Source organism: Lissotriton vulgaris, chromosome 1_1 (genome assembly GCF_964263255.1).
Source record: "Lissotriton vulgaris chromosome 1_1, aLisVul1.2, whole genome shotgun sequence".
Lineage (NCBI taxonomy): Eukaryota > Metazoa > Chordata > Amphibia > Caudata > Salamandridae > Lissotriton > Lissotriton vulgaris.
Window position 1 is genome coordinate 597,385,318 of NC_141685.1, and position 13,153 is coordinate 597,398,470.

At 45.7% G+C, this 13,153-nt stretch overlaps 1 protein-coding gene across 4 annotated transcripts in view; it reads right to left on the minus strand.

The window, feature by feature from the left end:
• BCL10 (BCL10 immune signaling adaptor) overlaps positions 1 to 13,153 on the minus strand; it is a 182,189-nt gene that overhangs the window by 110,706 nt on the left and 58,330 nt on the right. The window contains exon 1 of one of the 4 annotated variants that reach the window (XM_086954069.1): positions 2,426 to 2,847. The exons of the other annotated variants lie outside the window; for them this stretch is intronic. Within the exon in view, the coding sequence (XP_086810195.1) occupies positions 2,426 to 2,509 (84 nt within the window). The 5' untranslated portion in view covers positions 2,510 to 2,847. Of the gene's footprint in view, positions 1 to 2,425; positions 2,848 to 13,153 lie in introns of those variants that run through there. 4 annotated transcript variants of the gene reach the window in all.

The following is a 13,153-nucleotide window of genomic DNA, read 5'->3' on the forward strand; positions in this document are numbered from 1 at the left end:
ATTTATCGACGACTTGTTGATCATTTGGGATGGTACCGAAGCAGAATTCCAGGAATATTTTCAAATAATGAACAGTGTGAAAAATTTGAAATTCACTTACAACATGAGCAGAGACAGAATCATATTCCTGGACACCGAAATTTACATCAAGGACCAGCAGATACACACCACTCTCCACAGAAAGCTAACATCAACTAATGCGACATTAGAAGCCACCAGCTTCCACCAGAAAACATTACTGAACAGCATCCCGTACGGAGAGTTTCTGAGAGTCCGGCGGATATGCAGTGAACAAGATGAGTGGGACAAGAACAGCAAAAAAACGATGGAAAGATTTATAAAACGGAAATACCCAGCCAAAATAGTGAAAAACTGTTTGATAAAAACCAGCACAAAAACCAGAGAGGAATGCCTCAAAAGGAAAAGACCAGAGGAGGACATAGAAACAGACAAAATCCGTCTGATTATGGATTCCTCCCAAGAAAGTGAAAAAATATCCAAAATTCTAAGAAAAAATTGGAAATTACTACAGTTGGACAACACAGTGAAGGAAATTGTTGGCACTCACCCAACCATAACATACAGACGTGCAAAAAACTTAAAGGACCATCTGATACACAGCCATTTCCAGAAAAAACGACAGGACGATTGGCTTAAGACTAAAGGTTTCGTGAAATGCCACGGCTGCAAAATGTGCCAAATAGACAAGCAAACGAAGGAAATAACTTTGGCAAATAAGAAGAAATGGCAAATCAGACAGTGCATCACATGCAAAACCCCATTCACTGTTTACGTAGTAGAGTGCCCGTGCCCAATGCAATATGTGGGGAGTACGACTGTAGAACTAAAAAAATCGCATATTGCAGCACATGCGTGCAACTATCCATAAGGACCGCTCCAACGCCATAGCAAAACATATGGAACAATCACACCAGGGTGATTGGCAAAAACTGAGATTTTATGGCATACAAACGATCGCCAAAGGTGAGCGGGGAGGTGATCGAGAAAGAAAACTAAGGCAAGCAGAATCGAGATTTATCATCAACCTGAGGACCCTGCACCCAAATGGGTTGAATCAATCGGAGGAATTATATGTGCACCTGTAAATAAACAGCACAATGTAACTTAGAAAAGGACAATGAATATGAACTTGAAAGCAAGATGGCAAAGTGTGCCTATTTGGAGGCAGAACAACAATATAGACATCAGCCTATTGGAAGGTGTTTTGACATAGTTATATTAACAAGTTGAATGAAGGACTAGTAAGATGCTCAGCAATAATGAGTTCAAATTATTTTGTTTTGGTGCACTAATAAGTTGGTATTTTGTTTCGAACAACTTGTAAAACTACAAGGACCAGAATCCTTAGTATAACATGTGACAGGAAGTGACATTACTTTGAAAAAGAATGGTTATAAATATACATGGGTGGGGCAAACCCGATGATCGTGAGTAAGGTGGCGACACACTGAAACGCGTAAATCAAGTGCGCTATTTGCCCTATGTTTATTTGAAAAATAAAAGGAGATTGCTGTTAAAACTCCAGTTGGTTGTGCGACCCGTTGTTTCCCCCTTGGGAAAAGTTGTGCAGAGATTAAGCGGCGTGGTTCAGCCGCAGGATAACGCACATGCATGAGCGCTGCACAAATCCCGAGCAGGAACCGTTGTGGAGGTGATATATATATATATATATATATATATATATATATATATATATTTTTTTTTTAAAGAGTCATGCTTTAGGAATGGCACAGCCCACGGTCCACAAGCAGTACGTCAATTTTCTCACCATTATGTGAGTCTGCATCCAATGCTGCACCACACTACATGATCCAGGACCACCTGAGTCTAAGGACTGAAGTTAGTACAGCACAAAACTCACAGCGTATAGATCAACTGAGTTTCTGGTTAAATTTCCTGTATTCACACAATAGTAGTGACACTTTCATATTTCATTGTATGTATGTGTATTTGAATATGCCAAATGCAGTCATAGAAGCACGGTTAAGGCTCAAAGGCGCATGCAGTCAACGAGTGATAAGAGAGGTAGCTGGGCTCTGGGAGCAGAGGAGTACGGTAGCACTGTGATGGTGTGCTTTCAGTGGGTGCGTCTTCAACTCTTTCTTAAATTGGGGTGGAGGGCTGGAGGTCGCGATGGACCACTTACGAGAAATTAAGTAAATTAAATAAACTTAAGAAAAATAACTAAAAGGGAAAATCATTCAAATTAACAATCATATGAAAAGATCAGGTCAACCCGCGTCAATGACGGACATCAGAATAATTAATTAGATCAGTAGTATGACATGTTTACAATAGACTACTGAAACGTTTGCATAAACTAATAATGTTACAAAATCTTACAAAAAAAACAAGGTGGGAATAAACAGGTCATGACATTAGAAATAGCGCACAAGACTCATACCTTGTAATTGATGCGCACAGAGTCGTCTAGTGTCCCCCTGCAGGTGCAGGGCCTCTCCTTACTCAGTCCGTGTTTCACAGACATGCCTTCCTTATGCAGCCGCAGTAGTTGCACTTCCTCAATGGATGGTGAAATCGCTGCTGCACAAGGCACCCACCAAATCTTACTTTCTGGGACCGCTATGGCCGTATTAAAGCAGCAAGGATACCATTTGTAGACTCCGACAAAAAACGTAAATATACCAACCAATAATGGAGGGCTACTGCAGATTCTTCCACTATCTGACTCTGCTCTGCATTGTGTGGACGAATCAAAGTGCTACAAGCTAGAGAGCTGCACCCCAACTAAAGCCCCAAGAGACCGATCTCAAGCAGGAGAGACAGCATCACATCTCCCCCCATTTGCCTCTCCCTCTGTCACGCCAGGGTTGACAGACGTTAGAGTACAACACCCAATACAAGGAAGTCATTTGCATTCACCTCCATTCAAGAGAATTGGTTGTAAAACAGGGGAACTGAAACTTGTCAAAATGCAGTTCTATTTTGGTCACGGGCTGCTATGATCATGTGAGTGTAAAGAACTTGAATTTGAGCATTTAATAGAAAGTTCAGTTCAGGTGAAATATTCTAAAATAAAGTGTTGATCAAATTGTTATACAAAGAGTGGGTACATTAATACATGAATCACTCAAAACAAACAATTCAGATGGATAGAGTTAAACATTCCAACCTTACTTTTTTGTTGGGGTTGATGTTATCACAATGTTATGTGAGTTTCGTCAGAGTAGAGGTGTGACTCAAGCTCATGCTGACGGTTGGAAGAAAGCTACATTTTATGGGATTACAAACACATGTTACCAACGGGCCAGTGTTATACCAGCTACTTACGTTATTTCTTCTGCTCCATTAGGTCTTTGGGCACGGGTCACTCTTTGCAAAATGTCCCTTAATGGAAAAGGTCAAGCAAAGAGGAACCCGGAAGGGAGGCCAAAAAGCACTGTCAACGCCTGTAGGTCTGCTTTTTGGTTGTGATTTACAACGTTGTGCTTTTCCCGATACTGCACTGCGCCACAAAAAAAAAACATATATAAGAAAAAAAAAATGGTTCCGACTGTTTCATGGCCAGGCCCTCAATGGTCCCAGAGTACCACATCTCTGCCTGGTTTACCACTTCTTTTTCTGGAGTGGCTAAAGAATTGGTGTAGCTGCTCACGCTGGGATCAGCTCGCCGTCTCCAAAAGGCATATACGTTCCTGGTCACAGGGTGGTCTTCCCGGGTGGCAGTAATCCATGTTTCTCGGTCACTAGGAGCGATGCCTTTCAAATGGAAGATGAAACTTCCCTCCACTGCCTCGGTTTAAGACCACCACCCAGTCACGGCTCACCCAATTGCTGTTCTTGGTTCTGGTCTGTTGACTGAATGATCTCCAGTGGAGGCGGTGTACGCAGTTCAGTATGGAGTACACTTGCACCACTCGGCCAAACAGTGCATCTACTGGTGAGCGGTGGGTAGTGCTGTGGGATGTTCATCTGTAGGTACCCGGAGTTTATGAATATCATCCTCATCTGTTCCACACTTTTACTGTTGGCCTTATTTAGTGACCTCATCAGACTCTTGACTTCACCATTGGCACGAGACCATATGGGCATGACCTTTGGATGGGAGATGCTGAGAATTACCACTTATTCTTTGAACTCACTCCCCTGAAACGACGGACCATTGTCCATCATCAGCTGTCTAGGGATGCATAAGATTGCAAATATCTTGTCCAGGTGACTTCTGGTTTGCTAAAAGTTAGTACTCTTTGCTACCTCCAGCACTGGGACTTGGAGTAGGTGTTGTTTAATTTGAAATTACAGCAATTTGTATAGCGCACTTATACCATGCAGTTTCATGGCGCTAGGAGGACGCTTGGCCAGAGGTGGGAGATCGGGGAAGCGAGGTGCTAAGATGGAAAAGCACGGGAGAAAAGAAAAGTCTTAAGTGCTCTGCGGAAATCAGAATAGGAGGGGATGGATCTGGTATGGAAGGGGAGAGAGTTCCAAAAGGTGGGGCCAAGGACCCTGAATTTCATGCCCCCGGATTTCTTTTTCTTAAACCGGGGAACAGAGAGCAGAAATTTAGTAGAGGAGCGAAGTTCTCTATTGGGGCAATAAGCACTGATGGCGGAGGAGATGAAATCAGGAGCAGTCCCCGCCAAGGCCTGAAAGGTAGTACACCCCAATTTAAAGAGGGCCTGCTCTTTAATAGGGAGCCAATGAAGGGATTGGAGGAGGGGAGTAACATGATGGAATCTGGGTAAGCCATGGATCAGGCGGGCGGCCTGATTCTGGACTAGCTGGAGACGGTGGAAAGCGTAGGCGGGAGCTCCATTGTATACAATGTTCCCGTAGTCCAGCCGGGACAGAACCATTGCCATCAGGATGAGTTTAAGGGCTGGGACAGAGAAAAACCAGGAAATTTTGCGTATAGTGCGCAGGGCAAAGAAACAGAAAGAAACAACAGAATTGATCTGAGTGTGAGGGGTAAGGTGCTTGTTAAGTGAGATCCCCAGAGTTTTTACAGAAAGAGAGGGGGTGGGGGAGTGCCCAGGGAAGGGGGCCAGAAGCTGGGGGACCAGGGACTGGGGGTGCTACCAGTAACAACAAGTTCCGTCTTGTCCGGATTTAATTTCAGATGGTCACCGTTCATCCAGTCGCTGATGAACAGCATGACCGACTGGAAGGTGAGTATACTGGTAGGGGAATGTGACAGGTGAAAAATGAGTTGGAGGTCATCAGCGTAATTGTATACGGTGACCTCCATGTTTTGAAGTGCAAAAATAAGGGGATAGATGTATAGGTTAAATAATAACGGGGAAAGAGAGGAACCCTGGGGAACACCACACCGGACTGAGTGAGGGGGGGCGATGAATTCGGCCAGGTGAACGGCCTGGGAGCGGTCTCTCAGGAAGGAGCTGATCCAGGCTAGAGCTGAGCACTCGATGCCCGCCGCCCTGACACGGGTGAGAAGAATGGAGTGATCAACCGTGTCAAAAGCGGCGGAAAGATCTAGAAGGACCAGGGCCTGGGGCGTGTTGGTATCCAGCCCCTCCCTGAGGTCGTCCATCACAGAAATGACCACCTTCTCGGTGGAGTGCCGAGGGCGAAAGCCGGCCTGCCGGGAAGCAAATCCTCCAATTTCCTCAATGAAGGCACCTAGGACCTGAGTAACATGGGCCTCCAGGGCCTTAGCCAGGAAGGGGAGGAGGGAAATGGGGCGGTAGTTAGAAGGGGAGGTGGGGTCAGCCCCAGGTTTTTTTAAAAGAGGGATAACAATGGCAGTTTTGTGAGAGGCTGGGACGATCCCCTGGTGAAGGGAATCGTTAAGGTGAGGCGGGGGAGATAGCAGCTCGTAAAGAGCCTGCGAAGAATATGCGCTGGAGCAACGTCTACCGGCGAGCCAGATTTGACGCGAGTCAGTAGAGAAAGGAAAGAATCTCTGGTTAGGGGAGGTAAGTGAGTCAGACGGGAGACAGGGGAGGGAGGCTGGGGAATCACAAAAAGTGGGGGAAGGGAGTGGAATCCCGGCCTTAATAAGGGCAGCCTTCTCGACGAAGAAACCGTTGAGAGAGTTGCACAACAGCTGGGAGGGAGGAACCTTGGAGGAGGCCCTGTCAGATGAGGACAGTTCTCGAACAATAGAGAAGATCTCCCTGGAATGGTTCTCAGCATCAAGAACCCTCCCAGAGAAGTACGCTGTCTTGGCCAGGAGAATGTCCTTTTTTTATTCTTTTAAAATAAGCAAGTAACGGGTTTTTAAGAGAGGACAGTAGGCGCGTCTCCAGGCTCTCTCCGCTTGACGCGTCTCGAGTTTTTTTGCCTTAAGGGCAGGAGAGAACCATTTGTTCGCGTCGTGGGAGCACTTGACTGTTACATGCTTCAAAGGGGCAGCCAGATCACAAGCCTTCAGGAGCCAGCTGCCGAGAGCATCCAGCTGCCTAGACGGAGTGAGATCGGCCAAGATAGGGTTAGAAGCAGAGAGAGAAGAACAAAGGGCAGGGATGTCGGCTTTGCTCCAGTTCCTCGCCCAAGTGTGTTTGAGGGGAGGAGTAGTGGAAGAAGAGCTTAGGTCCAGTGAAAAAGTGATGAGAAAGTGATCCGACCAGGGACAAGGCTGGACGGAAAGGACGGGAATCGAGGTATTGAGGGTCCAGATTTGATCCAACGTATGACCGCTGATGTGTGTGGGAGAGAGGACCCGGGAAACAAAATTCAAGCTCAAAAGGAGTTCTGTAAAGTTACGAGAAACTACATCCTCGGTAGAAGCATTGGGCCAAAAGTTAAAATCTCCAAGGAGCAGAACCGAAGAATTGTTGATTGCTAAGGTTCCCAGTAAATCAGAAATGACTGGCAGAAAGCGGGGACAGGACTGCGGGGGACGATAGACAAGGACACACGTCAGTGGGGTCTGGGAGAAGGTAGAGCGGATGACCAAGCATTCTGCCGTAGGTAGGGAAGGAGAAGGAAGAGGTTGAAAGTGGAGATCTGCTCGGGCAACCAAAGCGACTCCACCACCTGCTCGACCGTCAGATCGATCGGCCCGAGTATAACATAGGGGGGGGGCAGATAACACACTCGGGAGTGAATCAGAGCGGAACCACGTCTCGGTCAAGAAAAGTAGATCTGGTTTAACAGAATCTAAGAAGTCAAATAGCTCTAAAGGGTGTTTGACCGCCGATCTGGTATTGAGTAGGAAGGCAGAAAGATGGGGTGGCGCCAGGGGCTGAGGGGAGAAGGGGAAAGGGTTCGATAGGGGCCAGCTGACGGGGGGGGGGGGGGAAGGGAAGGACTGGGAGTGGGAGGGGTTGCTAAGAAATAGAGACGAGCTAGACCAAGTTTGCTGAATCGTGCGCATGTGGCAGGTGTGGGGGACCACTGTACCTGGAGCGCTCGGAGTTGCGAAGAGGTATATGACCGGAAATGGGCAGAGTGGAGTGCCCCTAGCCCCGGCCGGCCGCGAACGGGCGCAGACGGGCATGCCTTAGGCGCGCCCGCTGCGCGTTCGCATGGGGCGGATTTTTATGGGCCAGAGACGCGATGGCTAGAGCGCCGCCCAGACAATCCTGCAGCCTCACCCAAGATGGCGCCCGCTACCCCGTCAGCCCTCCGGAGCAATCGGCACAAGCCGCGCCGGACCGGGGCTAGGGGAGCGGGAGGGGGCGAGTGAGGAGATCAGAAAAGCAGGTAAGGTGCAGTTTAAAAATAAATAAGGGATTAGTTTTTAAAATTAAATCTTTAAAAACTTGGCAAACCATGAAAAAAGCTTAAATTTCAATTTTCCGCCGTACTGTTCCCAGTGCGAGTAGCACCTGCCACCAACCCACTGCCACTGGGAACTTAGGCGTCCGCTGCGCATTCGCATGGGGCGGATTTTTATGGGCCAGAGACGCGATGGCTAGAGCGCCGCCCAGACAATCCTGCAGCCTCACCCAAGATGGCGCCCGCTACCCCGTCAGCCCTCCGGAGCAATCGGCACAAGCCGCGCCGGACCGGGGCTAGGGGAGCGGGAGGGGGCGAGTGAGGAGATCAGAAAAGCAGGTAAGGTGCAGTTTAAAAATAAATGAGGGAATAGTTTTTAAAATTAAATCTTTAAAAACTTGGCAAACAATGAAAAAAGCTAAAAATTCAATTTTCCGCCGTACTGTTCCCAGCGCGAGCAGCAGCTGCCACGAACCCACTGCCATTGGGTCTTAGGCGTTGATTAGCACTACATTGTGGCACATGTCTGGCAGGGATACCACTGGCATTTGGCAACAATGTCGTCCACCTAGGCATAGATGGCTGGGAACCACCCCTTTCCTCATAGCTGTGCCTTCATCTTGGCTGTGCGTTAGAGCATAATGCACTAGAAGGGCAATCTGCTTTCGCAGAGCTCAAGGAATGAGGACTTGTGACCCTCTCTGACAGCGGACACTACTTTGCTCTTGATTGGCTGTGTATCAAGGTAACTAGCTTGGTGGATGGTTTGGACAAAGCAAGATCCATTTACTTCGCCATTTGATAGTGCATAACCTGGTGAGTCTGACAATTTCATCCAGTCAGACACCCGCCTTCTGGAGGATGTGTCGCTTGAGGGCAACTAACCTGGAATCCTGTATTAGTTGTGCAAGCAACTCTTTTTTAGGGTAATCCTTGGTGCAGGTGATCAATAGGTCCCTCAATCTTGCGTAGAGGACATCGATTAGCTCTCCCTCCCATTGATGGGGCTGACAGAGCTTGAAGCACTTAAAATCCGGGTTCATTTAGGGATTAAAAGGTGTCCAGGGCAACAATGGCCTCGCTGCAGTTGTTCTTGCCACCAGTGTTAGGCAAGTTTTAGAAAACTTGAATATCTTCTCACCAGCATAGTGTAGGAGAAGGGTTTTCTTGACAACTCTGTCAGTCTCGTTGGTAGATTTGAAATAATTATTCAGCACTGTGACTTATACTCGCCATTGGGGTGCTGCTGTGGTAGAGTCACTTAATTGACTGACGGGCAGGACGGGGTTGGCAGCCTGCCTATTTGATGTTATATTACCTGTAGTCCACAACTTGTGAGCGGTACACTGCCCCCTCCTTATGGAAAATTGCAGGCCTTTTTGTCACTTTTGATTAAGTTTCTTTACTATTTTCAAAAGGAAAATGAACATCGTCATTACTCAAATACAGATTTGTACCTCACATGTATACTGTAGATTTAATTATTCAGTCCAAAGACAGGATATTTTGGTTACATAGTTTCCTCATGAATTTTCAGTTTGTAACTTAAATATATTGACTACCCTTTTAACACCCCAATTAACTCCCCCCTTACCGCTTCCTACTAGATCGATATTAAATGTAAGTCAGTGTGTTGATTTAGTTGTCCCCCCCTTCCTGATGTCTGACTTAGATTGTCAGTTCTATTACGATGTTCCCCATTTTGCGATCCACCTACAGCATTCGTGGCAGGCTCTTCTAGTTCTCCTCATATGTTCCTCCTCGGCCAAAGCCCATTCTTTTAAATCTTTTCTCCATTTATCCACCTGTGGGTCAGCCAGTGTATCGCAGTTCTTCTCATAGCTATCGTGAGCCCCAGAATTAGAAATGGTCTACTCGTTTTTCACTTGGGATTCTTGGGGATCAGACCAAGGAGGCAGGTTTTCACGACGGCCCAGTACGTCTGAAGTAGCTGGCAGTACCATACCATATGCACAAAGTCTGCGTGTACATGCTGGCATCGGGGGCATTTCGGGTCTCAAGATACATTTATGGCGTGTAATCCCCTGGGTGAAAGGTAGGTCATGTGTACCATATTGTATTGTATTAGTTTAAATCTACTACAGACTGCCACTCTGCGGATGTTTTCATGGATTTTTCACCACACTTTTTCAGTGATCTTTTGCGGACAAACCTCTTGCCATCTCTCGTCCTCCTTCAAGGGTTTAATCTTTTTATCTTTGCTGAGTGCCCTGTACAAGTGAGTAACCAGTTTCGGGCCTTCCCCCTTTGCAGTCATGGTAACCATTGTATGCGTATGTTCTGGGGCTTCTGGAAATATCGGTCAAAGCTGTCTGGGTGTAGCTGCTATCTTGGAGTATTGCAAGAATTGCCCCGCCCCCCAATTCAAAAGGGTCTACTGCATCTTGATAACTAATAAGGGTATAGATCAGGGTATAGATCTGACAACATCAAACAACACCCCTCCTCCCATTTTTCAGTCGACATTACCCGTTCTATTTTAGCAAACTGCGGCATGTTTCCAAATATCTGCCTCGTAGTATAGTGATTTCCCTTAATAAATTGTTTAGTCATCCTGTCCCACATTCTGCCAATTAGCCCAATCATTGTGGGGTAGTTCTCTTGTTGCTTCCAGGTTAGCCAGAGAAGTGCTACCAGCTGTTGCCCACCACAGAAGCCATCAAACAAATTCCGCTCCCAAGAGGGATCCGTATCCAGCCAAGCTTAGCATACTGTAATTGCGACGCCAGTTAGTATAACTCTAAATCTGGAATTTCCAGCCCCCCCTTTACCCCATTGTCTTTTCATCCAGTACATCTAGCCCCTTGAATACTCTATGCGGTAGTTCATAGATGGATCCTTGCATGGTATAAAGGCATCTGGGCAGTACCACCATTTTTATTGAGGCAATTTTCCCCATCAAGGACAATTTTAGCGTATTCCAAAAATGTATACACCCTTGTAGGCCCTCGAGTGTCCTACCGATATTGTGTTTGTAAAAATTATATTTTTTCTCTGGCTAACCGTATCCCCAGATTACGCACCGTTTCCAGTTCCTAGAGGAACCCTAGCTGGGGGGGCTGGGACTCTACTCCCTCTCCATCGTCCCTATTACATGGAATTGCGATTTTAGTTTATTAATATGCAAGCCAGAGGCCATGGAAAACCGCTCTAGAGCGTTGAGCAATACTGGGACAGATTGCTTCGGGTGACCCAGGTACATCAACGCATCGTCCGCATACCGTGACACGATATGTTCTGTGTGACCCACTGTCATACCATGTCCCTGCATCACTGCCCGGCGGTGTCACGCAAATGGTTCCATTGTGAGGGGGAATAACAAAGCGGAAAGTGGACATCCCTGTCTCATTCCTCTTTGTAGCATCATAACACCCGACACGTCGTCCTGTGTGGACCATCGCCATAGGCTTAGTATAAAGCAGTTTAACCCAGTCTACAATTCTTGAGCCCATGCCCATTTTTAAAAGCCCCTGCCACAAATATTTCCACCTGACCGAATCGAACGCCTGTTAGACATCCAGGAAAGCCAATGCACTTTCCTGGTTACTTATGCTTCTGGTCCTGAAGTTCCAGTTCACTTATGATCGCAGGCTTAGCTATATGTTGCCTAATGGGGGTGAGGAGACACCACCACATCCTGCGAAGTATCTAGGTGGGCTGGCTGATTGTAGACTGCGGCTCTGGGCACATAGAGGTTGCACAGATGTTAATGGAACAAAGTCAATGACTAAACGCAAGATTTATCTATGCTACAATTTCTTACTCTCAGGTAAAGGATACATCTGCATAGAGTAGAATGAAGCCTCAGGTATACCGCAAAGGGCAAAGCAGTGCACCTTTTGCTAAAGTAAGCATCTGTGATGGGCCTGGCAACTTTCTGTGAATAATCCATTTCTACATCTACACCAACACGTTATCTCAAGGTTATTTGGCATCTGCACTTGAAAGCGCCTAGGATGAAGTGTAAAATAGAATGCATAGCTATGAATATGCATACAAATTCAGAGGAAGAAGAATGATCAAAATGAGAAAACTGCTTAAAAAAACCCAAGAAAAAACCAGGAAAAGAATTTGAAAAAGGAAGTTAATGTTCATTCCACGGGGATGTGACATTTCATAAAATATCTATTTGCCTATAGGACAAAATGTTTTATAAATCACCTTGTCCTTTATATAAAAACATTTAAATCCACTTGGTATCATGCAGAGAAGCTGACAAATTATGTATGGCAGTAATTCTCATTATATGATCCACTGAGAATAGACTCTGAATAGGTTAGGTCTCATATTAGGGATTGTATTCCAGCAAGACTCCGAGTATTCCACCTTTCCACAAATCAACCTGCAAGGGCTATAAGTAGGTGGGAAGCGGTAGTTCTATGGCAGGAAAGGCCTGCAAGTTTGTACACACCACAAACTAGCATGTGTAAGGGCTGTCATCAATTCCTTTCCAATCTCTTCCCAAACTCGGAGGAAATGGTTGAATATTTACTCAAAACAAGGACAAGAATAAGACGTTTTCCAGGGTCTGAAAAAAGGGGGTGAGGGGTGGGGGTGGGAAATTAATTTGCTCAACAACGTTTTACATGAGCAAACAAACATATGTACGTTTGCTCAGTCAAAAATGAAATTTACAAGTTTGCTAGGAGTATAGTATCCAGGAATAATTATGTAAACTCTTTCAAATTCCTGATAGTTGCATTTTAATAAATTATGTCTCAATGAATTTTTATTTAAAGTTGGACTGTAGTTTAACATACCAGTTTTAAATGTGAGTAATATATATCTATAAATTGCATTTTGAACGCAATCACTAATCTTGCTTATACATGTATTTGCAAATAATCATGGAGTATTCTGAGAGCCTTATAAATAGTCTCAAATTGTTCTATTTCACAACTAGCACACGCCGTAGACCAGGAAGATTGCTCCAGGTTGCTAGAATCGGCACCCAAGACAGTGCCCTCTATAGGGCGTACAGGCCCTTTCTATAGTGTGGATTAGAAATTAGTGCATCCACATTTACCGAACCCATTTTGGGGTGAAAAGACACTCCTTCTTTTGACTTGCAGTTGCAGACAATTTTAGGGATGGTGTTTCTTGGATATTATTGTCTCGTAGTGAGCAGTTGTTACATTCCTGACCATGGGATTAGATGACATTTATTTATTTCATTGCAATCTTGCCCTGAAGAAGTTCATTCTCTGTTGGACGAAACACGTTGGCTGGCTTCAAAAGTATTTACATGAAGCATTAATTAAAGAAGAACGTTTTCGGCAACATAAAACTCATTGCGCATATTTTCCAAAATCTAATGGCTTTTTAAAATATTTTGTATGTGGTGCACTCCTGGTTGTACTGTGTATAACGATTTCCCCAGGAGAGGGGAGCACCCTTTGGCCGGATTGTCTATACAGGAAAGTGCACCCCATATGATATACATTGTTAAAATCGGTTTATCTTCTGG